General features: G+C 37.9%; 1 protein-coding gene across 1 annotated transcript; it reads left to right on the forward strand.

Moving 5' to 3' along the window:
- Positions 1-309: 309 nt before the first annotated feature.
- On the forward strand, positions 310-11880 carry JCAD (junctional cadherin 5 associated; the record flags this gene model as incomplete). Its single annotated transcript, XM_083378726.1, has 4 exons — positions 310-457; positions 3557-3572; positions 4729-8306; positions 11574-11880. The coding sequence occupies 4 exons, from the start codon at positions 310-312 to the stop codon at positions 11606-11608; spliced, it is 3777 nt and encodes a 1258-aa protein (XP_083234852.1). The 3' UTR covers positions 11609-11880.
- Between the last annotated feature and the right edge of the window lie 2504 nt (positions 11881-14384).

Here is a 14384-nt window from a genome sequence, read left to right on the forward strand (position 1 = left end):
GCAGCTGTCGTAAATTTGAAACAGGGTTGTATGAAGCTTTTGGGGTGGACATAACTTCAAACAGCTGATAAGGGACTGGCCGTAACTCAAGGATACTGTACTACTTACTGATGAAGTTCTTTGCCTTCTTTTTCAGTGACAAACTGAGATACTGAGGTAAATAAAACTACTGCAGTATGTTCAGCGTAGAAGACCTTCTGGTTTCTCATGGATACAAGCGATCTAAAAATCCTACCAGTTCATCTGAAAATCAAAACGATGGAGTTCAGCATGAAGCTACTGGTAGGCGGTCTGGTCAGGCAACTCGGAATGGATTATCAACCCATCCTGGAGCCATACCCAAGACCAATAAAGCAGGGAGATATCAAAATGACAATGAGAATAAACCTGTCATCCAACCAAGGCAAAGGAATGTTTACCATGAAGATTTCTCAGGTCCAGGCAATGCGCAAGGAGGGTGAGTATTTTTTTCAATTTGCTCAGCTGTTTGTTCAGACAATATTGAAGCTCAGAGACCAGCAGACTTAACTTGGTTGAAATCATAAGAGGAAGTAACATGTACTTCAACAGGTTGAGTGCACTACATTTATCACAGTGAGAAAAAGTGTGGCCAGATGATCTGTGTCCCTACCTCTTTAATATTAATAATTTAGGTGAGGTTAATAGGCAACCTAAATGACTTTTTCTGTTATGTTTTTGCATGTATTTGGACCTGGAGAATACCCTTTTCCAGATACCCTCAAACAACTGAAGAAAAAAACACTGCCAGCTTTGCAAGCATTTTAACTGTTACATAATAACAATACAAATATCAATATAAAATGGTTACTAATGGTTACTATAAGGGACGCGGTGGCTCAGTGGGTTAGGACGCTGAGCTTGTTGATCAGAAGGTCGGCAGTTTGGCGGGTCAAATCCCGAGTGCCGCATAGCAGAGTGAGCGCCTGTTACTCGTCCCAGCTTCTGCCAACCTAGCAGTTCGAAAGCACGTAAAAATGCAAGTAGAAAAATAGGGACCACTACGGTGGGAAGGTAACAGCGTTCCATGCGCCTTTGGCGTCTAGTCATGCCGGCCACATGACCACGGAGACGTCCTCGGACAAGTGCTGGCTCTTTGGCTTTGAAACGGAGATGAGCACCGGCTCCTAGAGTTGGAAATGACTAGCACACATGTGTGGGGGAACCTTTACTTTGCCTTTTATTTTGCAACCTTTGCAAAAAAATGCAGTTTTCCCCTCCATTTTGCTCTGTTTATAGCCAAACTATTTAATCAAAGAGGGACATTGGAAACGACTAGCACGCATGTGCGGTGGAACCTTTACCTTTACCTTTATTTAATCAAAATATGAAAAAGAAAATAAATGTGGAAAAGGCTTCAAGAATTTCCTAAACAGTTTCTCAGAATTGGTGAGCGCTCTTGTCTCCATGGCAAAATTATTTTTTCAGCACTATGAAAACTTTGAATGGCCTCTGCAGAAGGAACTTGGTCTCTGCAGAAGGAACTTGGTAAGTGAGTCTATCTATACTTTCTTCTGATTCTGGAATCAGAAAAAAGTACAGGTGGATTTCACTTATGAATTGCCTTGTGACTGTTCAAATTTATGATGGTGCTGAAAAAATAACTTTGCAGCCAACACATGTATTAATGTCTCACAGCATTTGTCTGAGTCACATGTTTGACATTACTGTCAGTTACGTGTCCTGTGCCTGACCCATATTTTTTTTCCCTATTTAGAGCTTGTCTAAACAGATGATCTCTTTAAACAATTTCTCCTGTGCCTGCTCTGCTTTTCTCTGCCTTACCCAAGAATGGAGCAGTTGCAGAGAGTACAAGAGAGTAAACAGGCACACAATGGGGAATATAGTGAGCTGTTTGTTTAGTATTATGAAAACATTAATACATTTCTTGTTAATTATTGCCTGGGATGGGCATTCCAAAAGGTATGGAAAAGGAAAGCACAGTCACGGCTATTTCCCACTTAGCGACTGGTCCCAATTGTGGTTGCTAAACAAGAACTGCCCCAATTATAAGGACTTTTAGATTCAGGATTTATAGGACAATAACTCCTCCATGAAGTCAAGGAAATAATCTTTTCTTTGTGAATTAGCGTTGTATGTCACTAAATTTCCAAAAAGAAGCGGAAACATGTTTATGTATAAAATAAATAATGTAAAATCAAGTTGTGACTCTTTGCTAAACTGGGGTGTTAAAGAAGCTCTAATCTGTTAGATGCTTTAAGTCTAAATTTTAGACTCTATTTTTTAATCATCTATCTTGAGCATCAATCAATCAATAAAAGATAGTAAGATGAATATACCATATTTGATGCCAAAATCCTTTTATAGAAAAAAAAAGCCTTGTTCCTATGATATCAGAAGTTGAACTCTGATCTTCTTTGATTAGAGAAAGGACAATATCTGCATTTACTTGTAACTGAAAACTCCTTATGACTTTTATGTAAAAAACGGAAAAAATAGATTCATGCTTTTGATGACTAGACAGGATATATCATAAAAAAGAGAATTACAATGTAACTTCAGAAAAAGACGTTAAATATAATTATATTTATTTAAAAAAAACATACACCAGTTAAACCGCAGCAGCTTTGTTATATCATAGCAAATCTGCCCAAATCTTTTCCTAGATTGATCAAATGACTGGGAGAATTATAGTACCACAAATGAAGATAATTAGTAGTGCAATAAAATATTGCAGCTGATTTCCAAATCATTTAACCCATCAATTTATAATATTTGTAATCTGTGTGGCTTATCAGTTAAGCTTAGTAGGTTTATTGGGGGGGGGAACTGTTTTGGAAATGTAAAAAAAAAAAGTCAACATAAAACAAGAAAACAATGCCCCAAAGGCATATTAATATAAAATTCTACATGATGTTATTAAAAGCGGGAAATCTCAAACTGAATTTCACCAAAGCAAATATGAGCCATTCTTGGAGATCCTGTTTAAGTCAGTGACCTTGCCATCACTTTATGAAATGTGTTGCCTGCAGCTAGTTACAAATGCACTTTTGAGCTGAAACAAACTAAACACAAAAGATTGCCTATTTGGAGAAATATTGTGTGGATCTGCTGCAGCTGCTTATCAACTAATAATAAAGTTGTGGCTCATTTTTGTTTTAAAAGACTAATGGCAAAAATCACTCTCAAAGCTAGAAAGATTATCCCTGATCTCTCTCTTTCACTACAATTTTTGTGGTGTTGTTTTTCTTTAATGTGAAAAATAGTTCATGCAAAATTGACCCAATTTAGAAAAGGTAGCTGCTGCTCGCAGTTTGAGGAAAAGCTAATTTCAAAACTGTTATAAACATTTGTAGAGAACCTACTTAATGTGCAATATATATTATGGCTGAGAGAATTACTGAATGACTGATTCAATAATATGAGTGATTGAAGAAAGCAGTAGATTACAAGGGCTGCTGTTGAAAATGGATGAAAGTATAAAATGACTGCAGCCACACTACTGAAATGTTTGGCTAACTTAAAACATTAGCTGTTTACTTGGTAAATTTAACCCTTTGTTTGTTTCTGCCTAAAGGAGGAATGTTTATGTTGTATGTAAAAAAAGGAGTTTGATGCATGGACTATGGGGGATCAGTATTTGTATTAATTATATATTCAGGTACACACACTTTTTCCTGGCTCTGTTTCACATTTTCTTCATCTTCTGTAAAGTATGACTTGTGGTAAACACAATACCTTCAAAATTGATTTTATCAACAATTGGCAATGCTAGAAAGACAACATGGGGAAAAGAAGGCTGGGTTTAGATTGATTGTTTCTTTGTTGCTTATTTTTGTTTTCTGGAAGTGAAACTGTCTTTAAGATTTTAAATTAACATCTTCCTAGGTAAATGTAATATCATCTTGCTTGTCAGCATATGCTCCAAAGTGAGGGGAAGAATTGTCTTCTAGTTTATACAAAATTTCTTTCATGCTATCTGAGATTTTGGTTCTGTTGATTTCCTGCATTGCCTCAAACTACTGTTACAGATATCTATAAACTGGGAGAATTTTTTTTTTCTACCCAGAGATCATTTGAAGGTCAAGCTAATAAAAACTAAGTATTTAACTGCACACACAGAAAAACACTGACTACTGTTATAATTCAGGGAATATAACTGTACAGGTTCCAGCACCATTTTGACATCCCACAGATGTATACCTTTTCAAACACCTCCATTTTTGTTTTGCTAAAGTATTTTGACCTTTTTTTTAATGTGCACCTTTAGTTGGGGAGCAGTCTTTGCCACAGCTTTAAAATTGGGCATGGTTGTATGTCTCCAATTGACGGTTTATAGAATTACAAAAAAAGATAAGATTTACTGGATGGCAGGCTGTCCTGAAAAGAATTTGTACAGTTAAAAATAATTTGTGTTTTAAAATCTGTTCCACGTTTACAATTGTAATACTTATTACAATTTTAAGAGGTCAGATCTGAAAAAAAATATTTTGTCTATGTGGCAGACTGTAACATACAGTTTCCTATCATATATACATTATGCTGAAGAAAAAGAGGCATATTGATTACAAAATATAGCTACAATCTGAGTTCTTTTGTGGTTGTGAAAAGTTCTGCAATTCAGAAATGTGAGGAAAATAAGTTGAGTGTCTTATGATTGTGGCTGGTTCAGATTCTTTACTAACTTAGATCCGGAGAAAAGAAAACATTTACAAAAATCTTTTCACTGGTGCTTCCTTTCATTTGCAGGCTTTTTGACCAATCACAGCTAAGTAGGTCTTCGCACTCCAAGAGAGATAAAGATCTTGCCTACCAGAGAAGACAAGGCCAAGATTTTAGTGTACATGGTTATCCTGACAGAGTAGACTCTGAAACAAAGGGAATGGCTGCAACTTGTGCCTTGTTTGAAAATGAGAATGAATCTCAGTGGGAGACTGAAGAAGGATTTGATAATATGAAAATGAACGCAGAGGAGACCATGAAACCTGGTGACTACAGATGGCAAAGTTTGAAAAGAGAAACCCGGAACCAACCAACTGCATTGGGACGACGTGAATTTAACACAGATAATAAAGAAAGGCTGCTTCAGGATGTGTATTCAGGAAGACAAGACATTGCGACTTCCCATATGAAGAATAAATCACAGTCTTTCCCAAGAGTTCCTCCACCAGAGAAATCTAACTCTGCTGAAATTCCTTCTTTAGTTAGCAGTAAACATCATAAAGTAAAGCCTGAGTTGGAAACTTTGAAACACTCTGAACCGGCAACTAAGCCCAAGTATGGCAGACCCCTGAAGCCACCTTCATATGAATTTCATCAACAGACAAGGGGAATCCTAGAAACCAGTCCACCACAGGATGATCAGCAAAAACACAAAACCACTTTCTGTGTGACTAAAGTTAATGAACCAGTTCAAGATCCTACCTTAGAACCCCCTTTGTACATACCTCCCCCATGTTACAAATCTCCTGGTCAGCAAAGTAAGAATCAACATGTCCCCGAAGAAGTGCCTGACTACGATACATGCTTTATTAAGGAAATGCAGTTGCTAGAGCAGAGTATTTGTTTTAGTTCTGAATCTTCAGTTAATCAGCTACAAATGGAAGATGAGCAGATTTTGTACAGTAGTCAAACACACGTGAGGCATCGTGAGAGACACCTGTCTTCTGTTCAATATATTCCTTTTGATGACCCTCGAATACGGCATATTAAAGTAATACATCCAGCTGACCATCAGATGGATGACCAAATGCGAGATGCAAATAATACTAATTCAAATGTCTATAATAAGAATACTGTGGAAGAGGAGTTCAATAATTCAGGTTTCGATGTACCAGACTCAATAAATATCGCTATGAAATGCAACCAGGTCTCTGGTAGCAGCAGATGGTTGGTGGAATCCAGTATAGATCAGGATAGTGGTGCTTTGTCTACCCAAACAGGCTGTTATGACACAGGCAAGGATCTGAACTGTGAATACCCAAAAGGCCAGCCATCTGCTGAAAGCCCAGGTGCAACAGAACTCTCCTCTGAGACTCTGACTAAAGTGAAAACCTTTGAACCTGGAACTGAGGTTCAAGGCAAAAACAACTCAAAGAAAAAAACAAACGAGACTATATTTTGCTTGGTATCTGTCCCAGTTCATTCTGAACTGAACATACATGATTCTGATAGGAATAATAGTGTAACTCAGGGTGCCAGTGAGAAGGATGGATCTGAAGATCTGAATCACGATCTGAAAGAACAGAGTTTGCTAAGTACGTCTTCTACTGATTTGGAGCTTCAAGCCCTTACAGGAAACATGAGCAATAAAAACGAATTACAGAAACAAGCGTCCCAGAGAACAGACTTCAAACAAATGAATGATTTCAACTGCAAGGAGCCTACAAAGCACAAAGAGCTTCAGTATTCTGGCTCATGGCCATGTGATAGGTATAAAGACAAGGAAACCCAAACTAGTTTTAAAGAAGAACCCAAAATTCAGCAGCCTCTCCATGGTCTACAACCTAGGAAATCAAACACACTGACCAATGGTCACTTGTTAAAATATGGGTCATCTACTACAGAATCAGCCCCAAGTAGTTTACCTACTGATAACAGGAAAAGTAGACCAATTCCTCCCCGTAGGAAAGCTCTGGGACATCTCAACAAGCCCAGCAAAACTGAGTCTTCTAGGACTATAGTCCTTAATCCCAAAGCAGGCCACAATGTGTCCTGTACTTCATCCACAGGGCTTCCTGGGTGGAGAAGTGAACCCAGTTTTGCCCATAAGGAAGAAAGGAAATCGCCTTGTAGTGTCAAAGAAGCCTTTGGGCAGTTTCTCTTAAAGCCTGTTAGCCGACGTCCTTGGGATGCAATAAGTGAACTAGAAAGTTTTAATAAGGAAATTCAAAAACAAGAAGAAAGGAATGAAGATGATAAAGAGAATGAAAAAAAGCAAGAGAGAAACGAGGAGGAGGAGGAGGAGGAGGAGGAGGAGGAGGAAGAGGAGAAGAAAGGAAATACAGAGGGAAAAACTTGTAGAACTGATAAAATAAGCCTGGATCACAGATGTGGGGCATGGTCACAAAATGTAAAATCAGGCATTCCTGTGTTTAAAAAGGAAACTGATAAAAGTAAACCCGAAAGTGAAAATGCTTCTAAAAGTTCAGATGCAAGAGTTGCATTTAGTGACCTTAGGAATGTTAGATCGGAGGAAAGAGAAATGGATAAATCAATTGAGGAAAGAGAGGGAAATGGTGTAAAACAAAAACAGAAAAATGCGAGAAAGATTATTAAACGGGCTATTAGCTTGCATCCAATGAATTCAAATGTTTCAGGTTGTTCGGACAGTAAAAATTGCTCTAATCCATTCAACATTCATTCTATGGAAGCCAGCGTCGAAAACCATAAGAACAAGGATTCTGATAAGATGAAAAAGGCAGAAGGCAGGAATATCCCTGCTTCAGAAACAGCATCCGTAGCACCGTTATCCTTAACAAAAAGGAACCAAGGGCGCTCTGAACCAAATTTGAGATCTGTTGGGCTGAATGTCAATGAGGGCACACACGTTCTTGATCCTTCTACAAAGAAGATTCCATCAAATGAATCGCTTCAGGCAAGAGCAGTCAGGATCCTGGGCATAGATGTAGCTGTGGAATCTCTAACAGCGGATAACAAAACTCTTCCCGATGAAGACTCTGACTCTGATAACATGGCACGGAGCAACGAATTGTCAAATGAAAAGATACCGAGAGCTGAAATGAAAACCATTGTGGCTTCTTCCAAAGAAAAGCAAAAAAGTGGTTGGCCAAAGAAAACTTTCATTGGAGAAAACGTCTTGCGATCAACGAAAGGCCAGAATTCTGATGAGGAAACAAGGGAACAGTGTTTTCAGCAGCATCCTGGTCTTAGCAAACATCAGGAGGACCATTCTCATTCTGCTGAATCTGCTGTGCTTCCATTTGCTGAGAGAAAGTCACTCCCCTCAAATGCAGAGAAGAAAGCTAAAAGCACTTCAAAGGTGACTGTGCCCAGGCAAGGCAAAGTTGCCTCTGCTGCAAGCCGAGCAGCCATGGATCGTTTGGCACGGATGAAAGAAGTTGATTCAGTTTCTCGTATGAGACGTCTCAGCGTAAAGAATGCTGGATCAGGTGAGGATAGAGATGAGGATAAACAGCTCAAGGAACCAGAAGAGAAAGGAAATGATGCCAACATTGGCCGCACTGAATTTCCCTGCAAACTGTCGCAAGGCAGTTGCGTTTCCAAGCGTATAATCTCACTGAATAAAAATGAACATTTAGACAATAGGAACACAAAGAAAAATGGAAAAGATTTACTTAGCTCAGGTAAGATACAAGTTTCTCCAGGATTTGTATGGTGAGCGCGTTATTGGGAGATGCATACATATTTTCCCAGAAGGGTCTTAAAAAGAAAATGTAATTTCCTGTTTCAGTCTTAGGTCTGAATTCTGCAGTTGCGATTTCATTTTTGGCAAGCAAACAGGAGATAGTCAATAGTTGAGATAGGTAACCCTACCAGATGAACCAGCTGTTTTGGGTTTGGGCTTTTTTCTTTTTAACAGGTATACAACATTATAAATACCCTAGAGTGGAAGATGCTGTAATCCTGAAGGAATTTGCTATCTTCCTTTCCACATGATCAGTCTTATGCTTTTAAACTCAAATATGCATTAAAGGTAACTTCCTGGGTTTTCCTGCAGTGTTCACATTATGCTTTCCAGAAATGAATAGAGAAAAATAAATGTTTGGATCATCTGGTGTTTAAAGTAAAAACAGTTGCCCCACTTGCTCAATGTGAGATCTTATAAAAACCAGGTTCTCCACTTTTATATTTTTGTAGAGTTGTTAGTTGCCTTCAGACTCTTTGTGTAAATGTACAGATGATCTGAAAGCTGAAGGTACTTTCAGAACCATTTTTCCAAATGGTTCAGTATAATTTTCTTTCTTCTTATTGCTTATTTCATATTGTTTATTCCCACAGTGGTTCCATATTACTTTTGAGGAGAGGTAACACTTTTAAAGGGACGTGGTGGCTCAGTGGGTTAGGACGCTGAGCTTGTCGATCAGAAGGTCGGCAGTTTGGCGGGTCGAATCCTGAGTGCCGCGTAGCAGAGTGAGCGCCTGTTACTCGTCCCAGCTTCTGCCCACCTAGCAGTTCGAAAGCACGTAAAAATGCAAGTAGAAAAATAGGGACCACTACGGTGGGAAGGTAACAGCATTCCATGTGCCTTTGGCGTCTAGTCATGCCGGCCACATGACCATGGAGATGTCCTCGGACAAGCGCTGGCTCTTCGGCTTTGAAACGGAGATGGGCACCAGACCCTAGAGTTGGAAACGACTAGCACGCATGTGCGGGGGAACCTTTACCTTTACCTAACAGTTTTAATTTAGCTTAGTTCTTTATTTAGTGTATAAGAATTGCTTTAATCTTATCTTCCATCATTCCTAGTGATATGACTAAACATTATAGATAAGATGGGAGGTGGAATCTTAACATTCCTGGCAGAGAACAAATTGGGGAGGATGCCTTAGAAACTTTGTTGTGTATTAGACAGATATTCTATTTGGGGTCTGAACAAAGGTGAGGGATTCCAGTAACGAGAGGGAGGCAAGATTGAGAACAAGATTCAAAGGTGTGCTCCAAACAGAATGTTTTAATGACATTGCTTTAATTAATTTTCTTACCTCTTTACAGTCTGTTAGGTAAAGAATAATCATATGTGATCTAAAATATGGGGTGGCTTTTTCTCTCTCCACCAATGGTGATCCTGTTTCAAAGACATTTATATTTTTAAGGAATGACTTCTAAGGTAACTATAAAAAGTAGCTATAATTTTTAGAATGAGACAGTTGGCTTCCAGAAAAGCCACAATGCAGAGATCGTGCCTATTTGCATAGTGTATTGTGTTTTTTTAAAGAATTCTCCGGATCCTTTAGGTGCTTTTCCATGCTGCTATCCTTATCAGCAGGCAAACTTTAATTAATACTTCTTTGTTGACATTTCTTAGTGGTAAAATAAAAACTTCTATTTACTTTGAGTCAACAAAATACTTTAAGTTTTTCTGGTTTTAATTTTTTTCATGCTCACAATAGCTCTCTAATACAAATAGAATATAGCATAAAAAGGATGGGTAATATAAATCACAAGAATTTAAGTCCATCCAGTGACATAGATGAGTATATTATTAGATATATCACTCTTGGAAACTGGATATTTTTCTAATAACATTGAAGGATTAGCATCACTAAATTAAAATTAGTGAACCTGAAATGCCCATAGGTCTCATTGGGCCATTTGGCGCACATGTTGCTTTTATTATAAATCCACTAGATCTGTCTAGGAAAGGTAAATACTGCAAACATATTTATATGCAAGCTTTCTCTTTTTAAATCTCTTATTTACTAAGAAGAAATTGGCCACATAGACACGCAAAACATCTTGCTGTACATTCAGTTGCATTTAGTGCCACCTGATAAGAAAACTTGACAGAAATTAGCTACGGTATTTATTAAGAAAGCACACCCTTTCCTTAAATAGAGTAAATATTGAGAACTCTACTGTGTTGTCATCAGAAGTCAAGCTAAAAGCAATAACCCCTTATGAGCTAAGGATTGATTCACAGAAATCAATCACCCTCCTTCTCTTTTTGTGCAATTGATAGTAATAGCATAATTGAAAACCACAAACATAGTAGAATTTATTTTATTTATTTATTTAATTTTATTTATATACCGCCCTTCTCCCGAAGGACTCAGGGCGGTGAACAGGGCAAATATATAAAAAATACAAAAATACAAAAGTTAAAAAAAAATTAAACATATGCCCGACTAAAAACAGTAAATACAAATATTAAAAATGACCATAAAACCCAACCCATCCCCCATCAGGCCAGGCCGGCTTGTTCAAATAAGAGTGTCTTCAGATCGCGATGGAAGGAGCGAAGGTCGGGCGCCATCCGGAGCTCAACCGGCAGCCGATTCCATAGCTCCACGGTGCCCACAGAGAAGGACCTCCCCCTGGGGGCCACCAATCGACATTCTCTGATCGGTGGCACCCTGAGGAGGCCCTCTCTGTGGGAACGCACAGGGTGGAGGGAAGTTGATGCCGGCAGCAGGTGCTCCCTAAGGTACTCCGGACCCATGCCATGTAGGGCCTTAAACACCATTACCAGTACCTTGAATCTCACCCGGAAGACAACTGGTAACCAATGCAGCTCACCTCCTCCATACATACAACAAAGAGTTAGTGTGAGTCTTCATTTTTCTAGGATAGTGCCACTAATAGTGTTTCTTTGCAATCTTGAGATCAGGCCTACTAAAAATCACATACTGAATATATCCTAATGAATCATGAAAACTTATGGTGGTCTGAAAAATCTGTGGTGTGAAAAATCCAGGTTCTATGGTTGCAGTATTGACCTTTCTTAGATCATTTTAGATCATGGTAAGTATCAAGTTAGATGAGATTTTAATGAATGTTAGTTGTAAGAATGACTCCTGAATATGTTGAGTCTTTCATAATCAAAATCCTATATAGACATAATTGTTATGAATTGTTAGTACTAATAATCATGCTCACTTCCTATTTTACAGAAGTCTATGATCCCAGCCGGGTTGAAAGGGTGTGATACAAAAAGAACTGGCTTTCAAGAGATTTCAAATCTTTGTGAGGCATTTTCCCAAGTGGCACCATGTGGAAATATCCTTAAGCCGCAATGTTTAGAGTGTGTCGATAGAACATCTTAACCTGCTAGAGGAGGAAAACAAGTCTTTATAGTGAATGAATGCTTTCTGGAACTTGCATGAAGGAATGTGTGTATATGCACGCATGCAAAGATCTCTTAATCTGGAACCATCTGTTTTTCAAAGCATTAAGACTTAATGCCTCTACTTGGCATGGATTGGCCATTTTTAAACTGAACCGAATAGTGTTCAGTCAGGATGGTAAACAGGATGACTGTGGGAGGGGCTCAGGGAAAGGGTTGCTTATTTCTCTGTAGAAAATGTAAACAGGAGAGATTAAGAAAATTATTTCTGAAGGAAGAATGTGAATTTCTGAGTTAAATATCCAAAGTTCCGAACTCTCAAACCTTGTTGAGCATTGGCCATAAAATGGCCTGCAAGAGAACCACTGTTGCCTTTTCAGTTCAAGGGGATGCCAGACAACAGGACTGAATGCCGACTGACCAACTGTGAAATTGGTTTGGACTTGGTCTGAAACGGCTTTGAGTGGAATTTCTTCCTTCTTACATGTCAAGACAATGCAGACAAATGCACCCTTGGAGGAGGTGAACCCAAAATATGGCAGATCATTTTGCCGCTTCTGACCTCTAATCGAATCAAACCAGGATCAACTCTGCTCTGGCTGCTGTTCTGCCCTCACTGTTATGTAGTTAATTCCATTCCCTTTTTCTCTTTGTAGTTTGGGCTTAACATTCTATATACCACCAATTTGCTTGTCTATTATAGCACATCCTTTTCTAATCCAAGCAACCTTTTTGCAGAATGTGATGTATTTTTCTATAACATAGGCAGTTTGCCAGTTTTTTCCATTGGTAAGATCTCCCCCCCCCCCCCGCCAACACTTCTAGGTGAGTTTTTCAAAGAAACTAGCTAGGAACTTTATTTGTGCATCTTCTACACATTCCACATTAGCCTCTCTCTACAGCTGCCATGCTGTGTATTATAATATTTGTTTACTGTATGTGTATATAAATATAAATAAGGTACCTAAAACTAGATAGGCTTAATTTTCTTACTGCTTGGATTGGTTCTTTTAAATAAGGATGGTGCCGATGGTGGTTCAACTGATTACTTTCTACCAAGTTAACTGCCAAAAATTTAAAAAGAGCAGTTTAATATGTTACATCCTTAAGTATGTAAGTTTTGTAGTGATGCAAATACTGAAGCCTTGTACTACAAGCCTTATACTACCCATTAATAGAAATAGAAGTCCTTTGCCTCCATTTAATTCTTGGAGAAAATCTGGAACCATTCATATGTAATAACAAGGGATGGCACTTGTTTTCACTTCCCTTTATGGCAACTCTAGCAATAAGCAACACAAAAATGTGTAATTTCAGTCGTTGATGCCCAGTGCCATTTTATTGGTGTTGTGATTTGTGCCTATATTTGAAACTCTTGAGCCAGATTTTGTAAGCACCTCTGACTTGGTACAGAAATTTAAAGAATTGCCCTGCCTTTATGTTTGAATGTTGTATTTATTATATCTGTTTTGTTTAATGGCAAATTATATAGGATTCATACTTGTAAGCACACAAAGAGTTATTTTGTCAATTAAAAAGATTTTCAGTTGAATTGAGGACAAACCTTATTCATTTCTCCAGGAGTAATAGCAGTTTAATTTACTCAAAGTTTATGTACCTAATTTGTTATTCTTTTTATTTGCTAATATACTTCTGGAAATAATGTTCCTGCCTGCTTGTTTTGTGTCTTTTTGTTATTCTATCAAAATCATGTTACTTATTAAGTATTTCAAATTAATAGGTACACACAAAGATAGATACACACATACACATATTCACCAGAAAGAACTTTTTTTGTTATTTGGCAAAAATATCCTCCTATTTTTGCAGCATCTATAATCCCTTATCTATAACTCCAGCTATTAGAATTTTTTCCAATAATTAAAATTTATTATACATTAAGCAAAATAATGTTTACCTTCTTTCTTAGGTTTCTTCAAATTCTATTTTGTCTTTCTATTGCAGTTAAAAGATAGCGGGGTTTTTTTTTTGCTTCTAACCAGATTTTACCTATTTAAAAAAAAAAAACAATTGTTCACTAAAAGGATCCTAGATATTTTTCTCTTTTTTGATCCTTTGGAAACAATTGCCATCATCATTAACATAAAAGTTCAGTTCCCTGGAGGAATTCCTGAATGGATACATTACCCTTTGTCATTCAGGTACTGTTAAGTGTGTACACAAGGTATATTCACAACATTATTTAGCTTGGATCCAATGTGCTATTTTTTAGCATACTGGCTGGAGAATTCTGGGAGCAGAAATCCATACATCTTAATGTTGTTGATGTTGGAAAACACTGATCTAATTATTTCATTGGGTACAGGAAATTCCTAAGACAGTTATTATCGATAGTCCTCACGTAATGGCTGGTCACTTTATAACTGTTCAAAGTTATAAAGGCCACAGAATGGGCACTTTTTGGCCTACAAAGCAGCCCTGGCTATTGAAAATAATTGTGGTGCCCCACTACAGATGGGGTAGTTTTACAACAGTTTCTGGCAGTCACATGTTTGTGATTTATGATGCCTTTGACTAGTTTCATGCAGAAAAAAACACCCCTTTAAATAAATGGGTTCACTTAATGACACACTTAATCACCACTGTGAAAAAGCTGAATAATCAGTTCCCATCAACA

This window comes from Vipera ursinii (genome assembly GCF_947247035.1).
Source record: "Vipera ursinii genome assembly, chromosome: Z".
In the NCBI taxonomy this organism is placed as follows: domain Eukaryota; kingdom Metazoa; phylum Chordata; class Lepidosauria; order Squamata; family Viperidae; genus Vipera; species Vipera ursinii.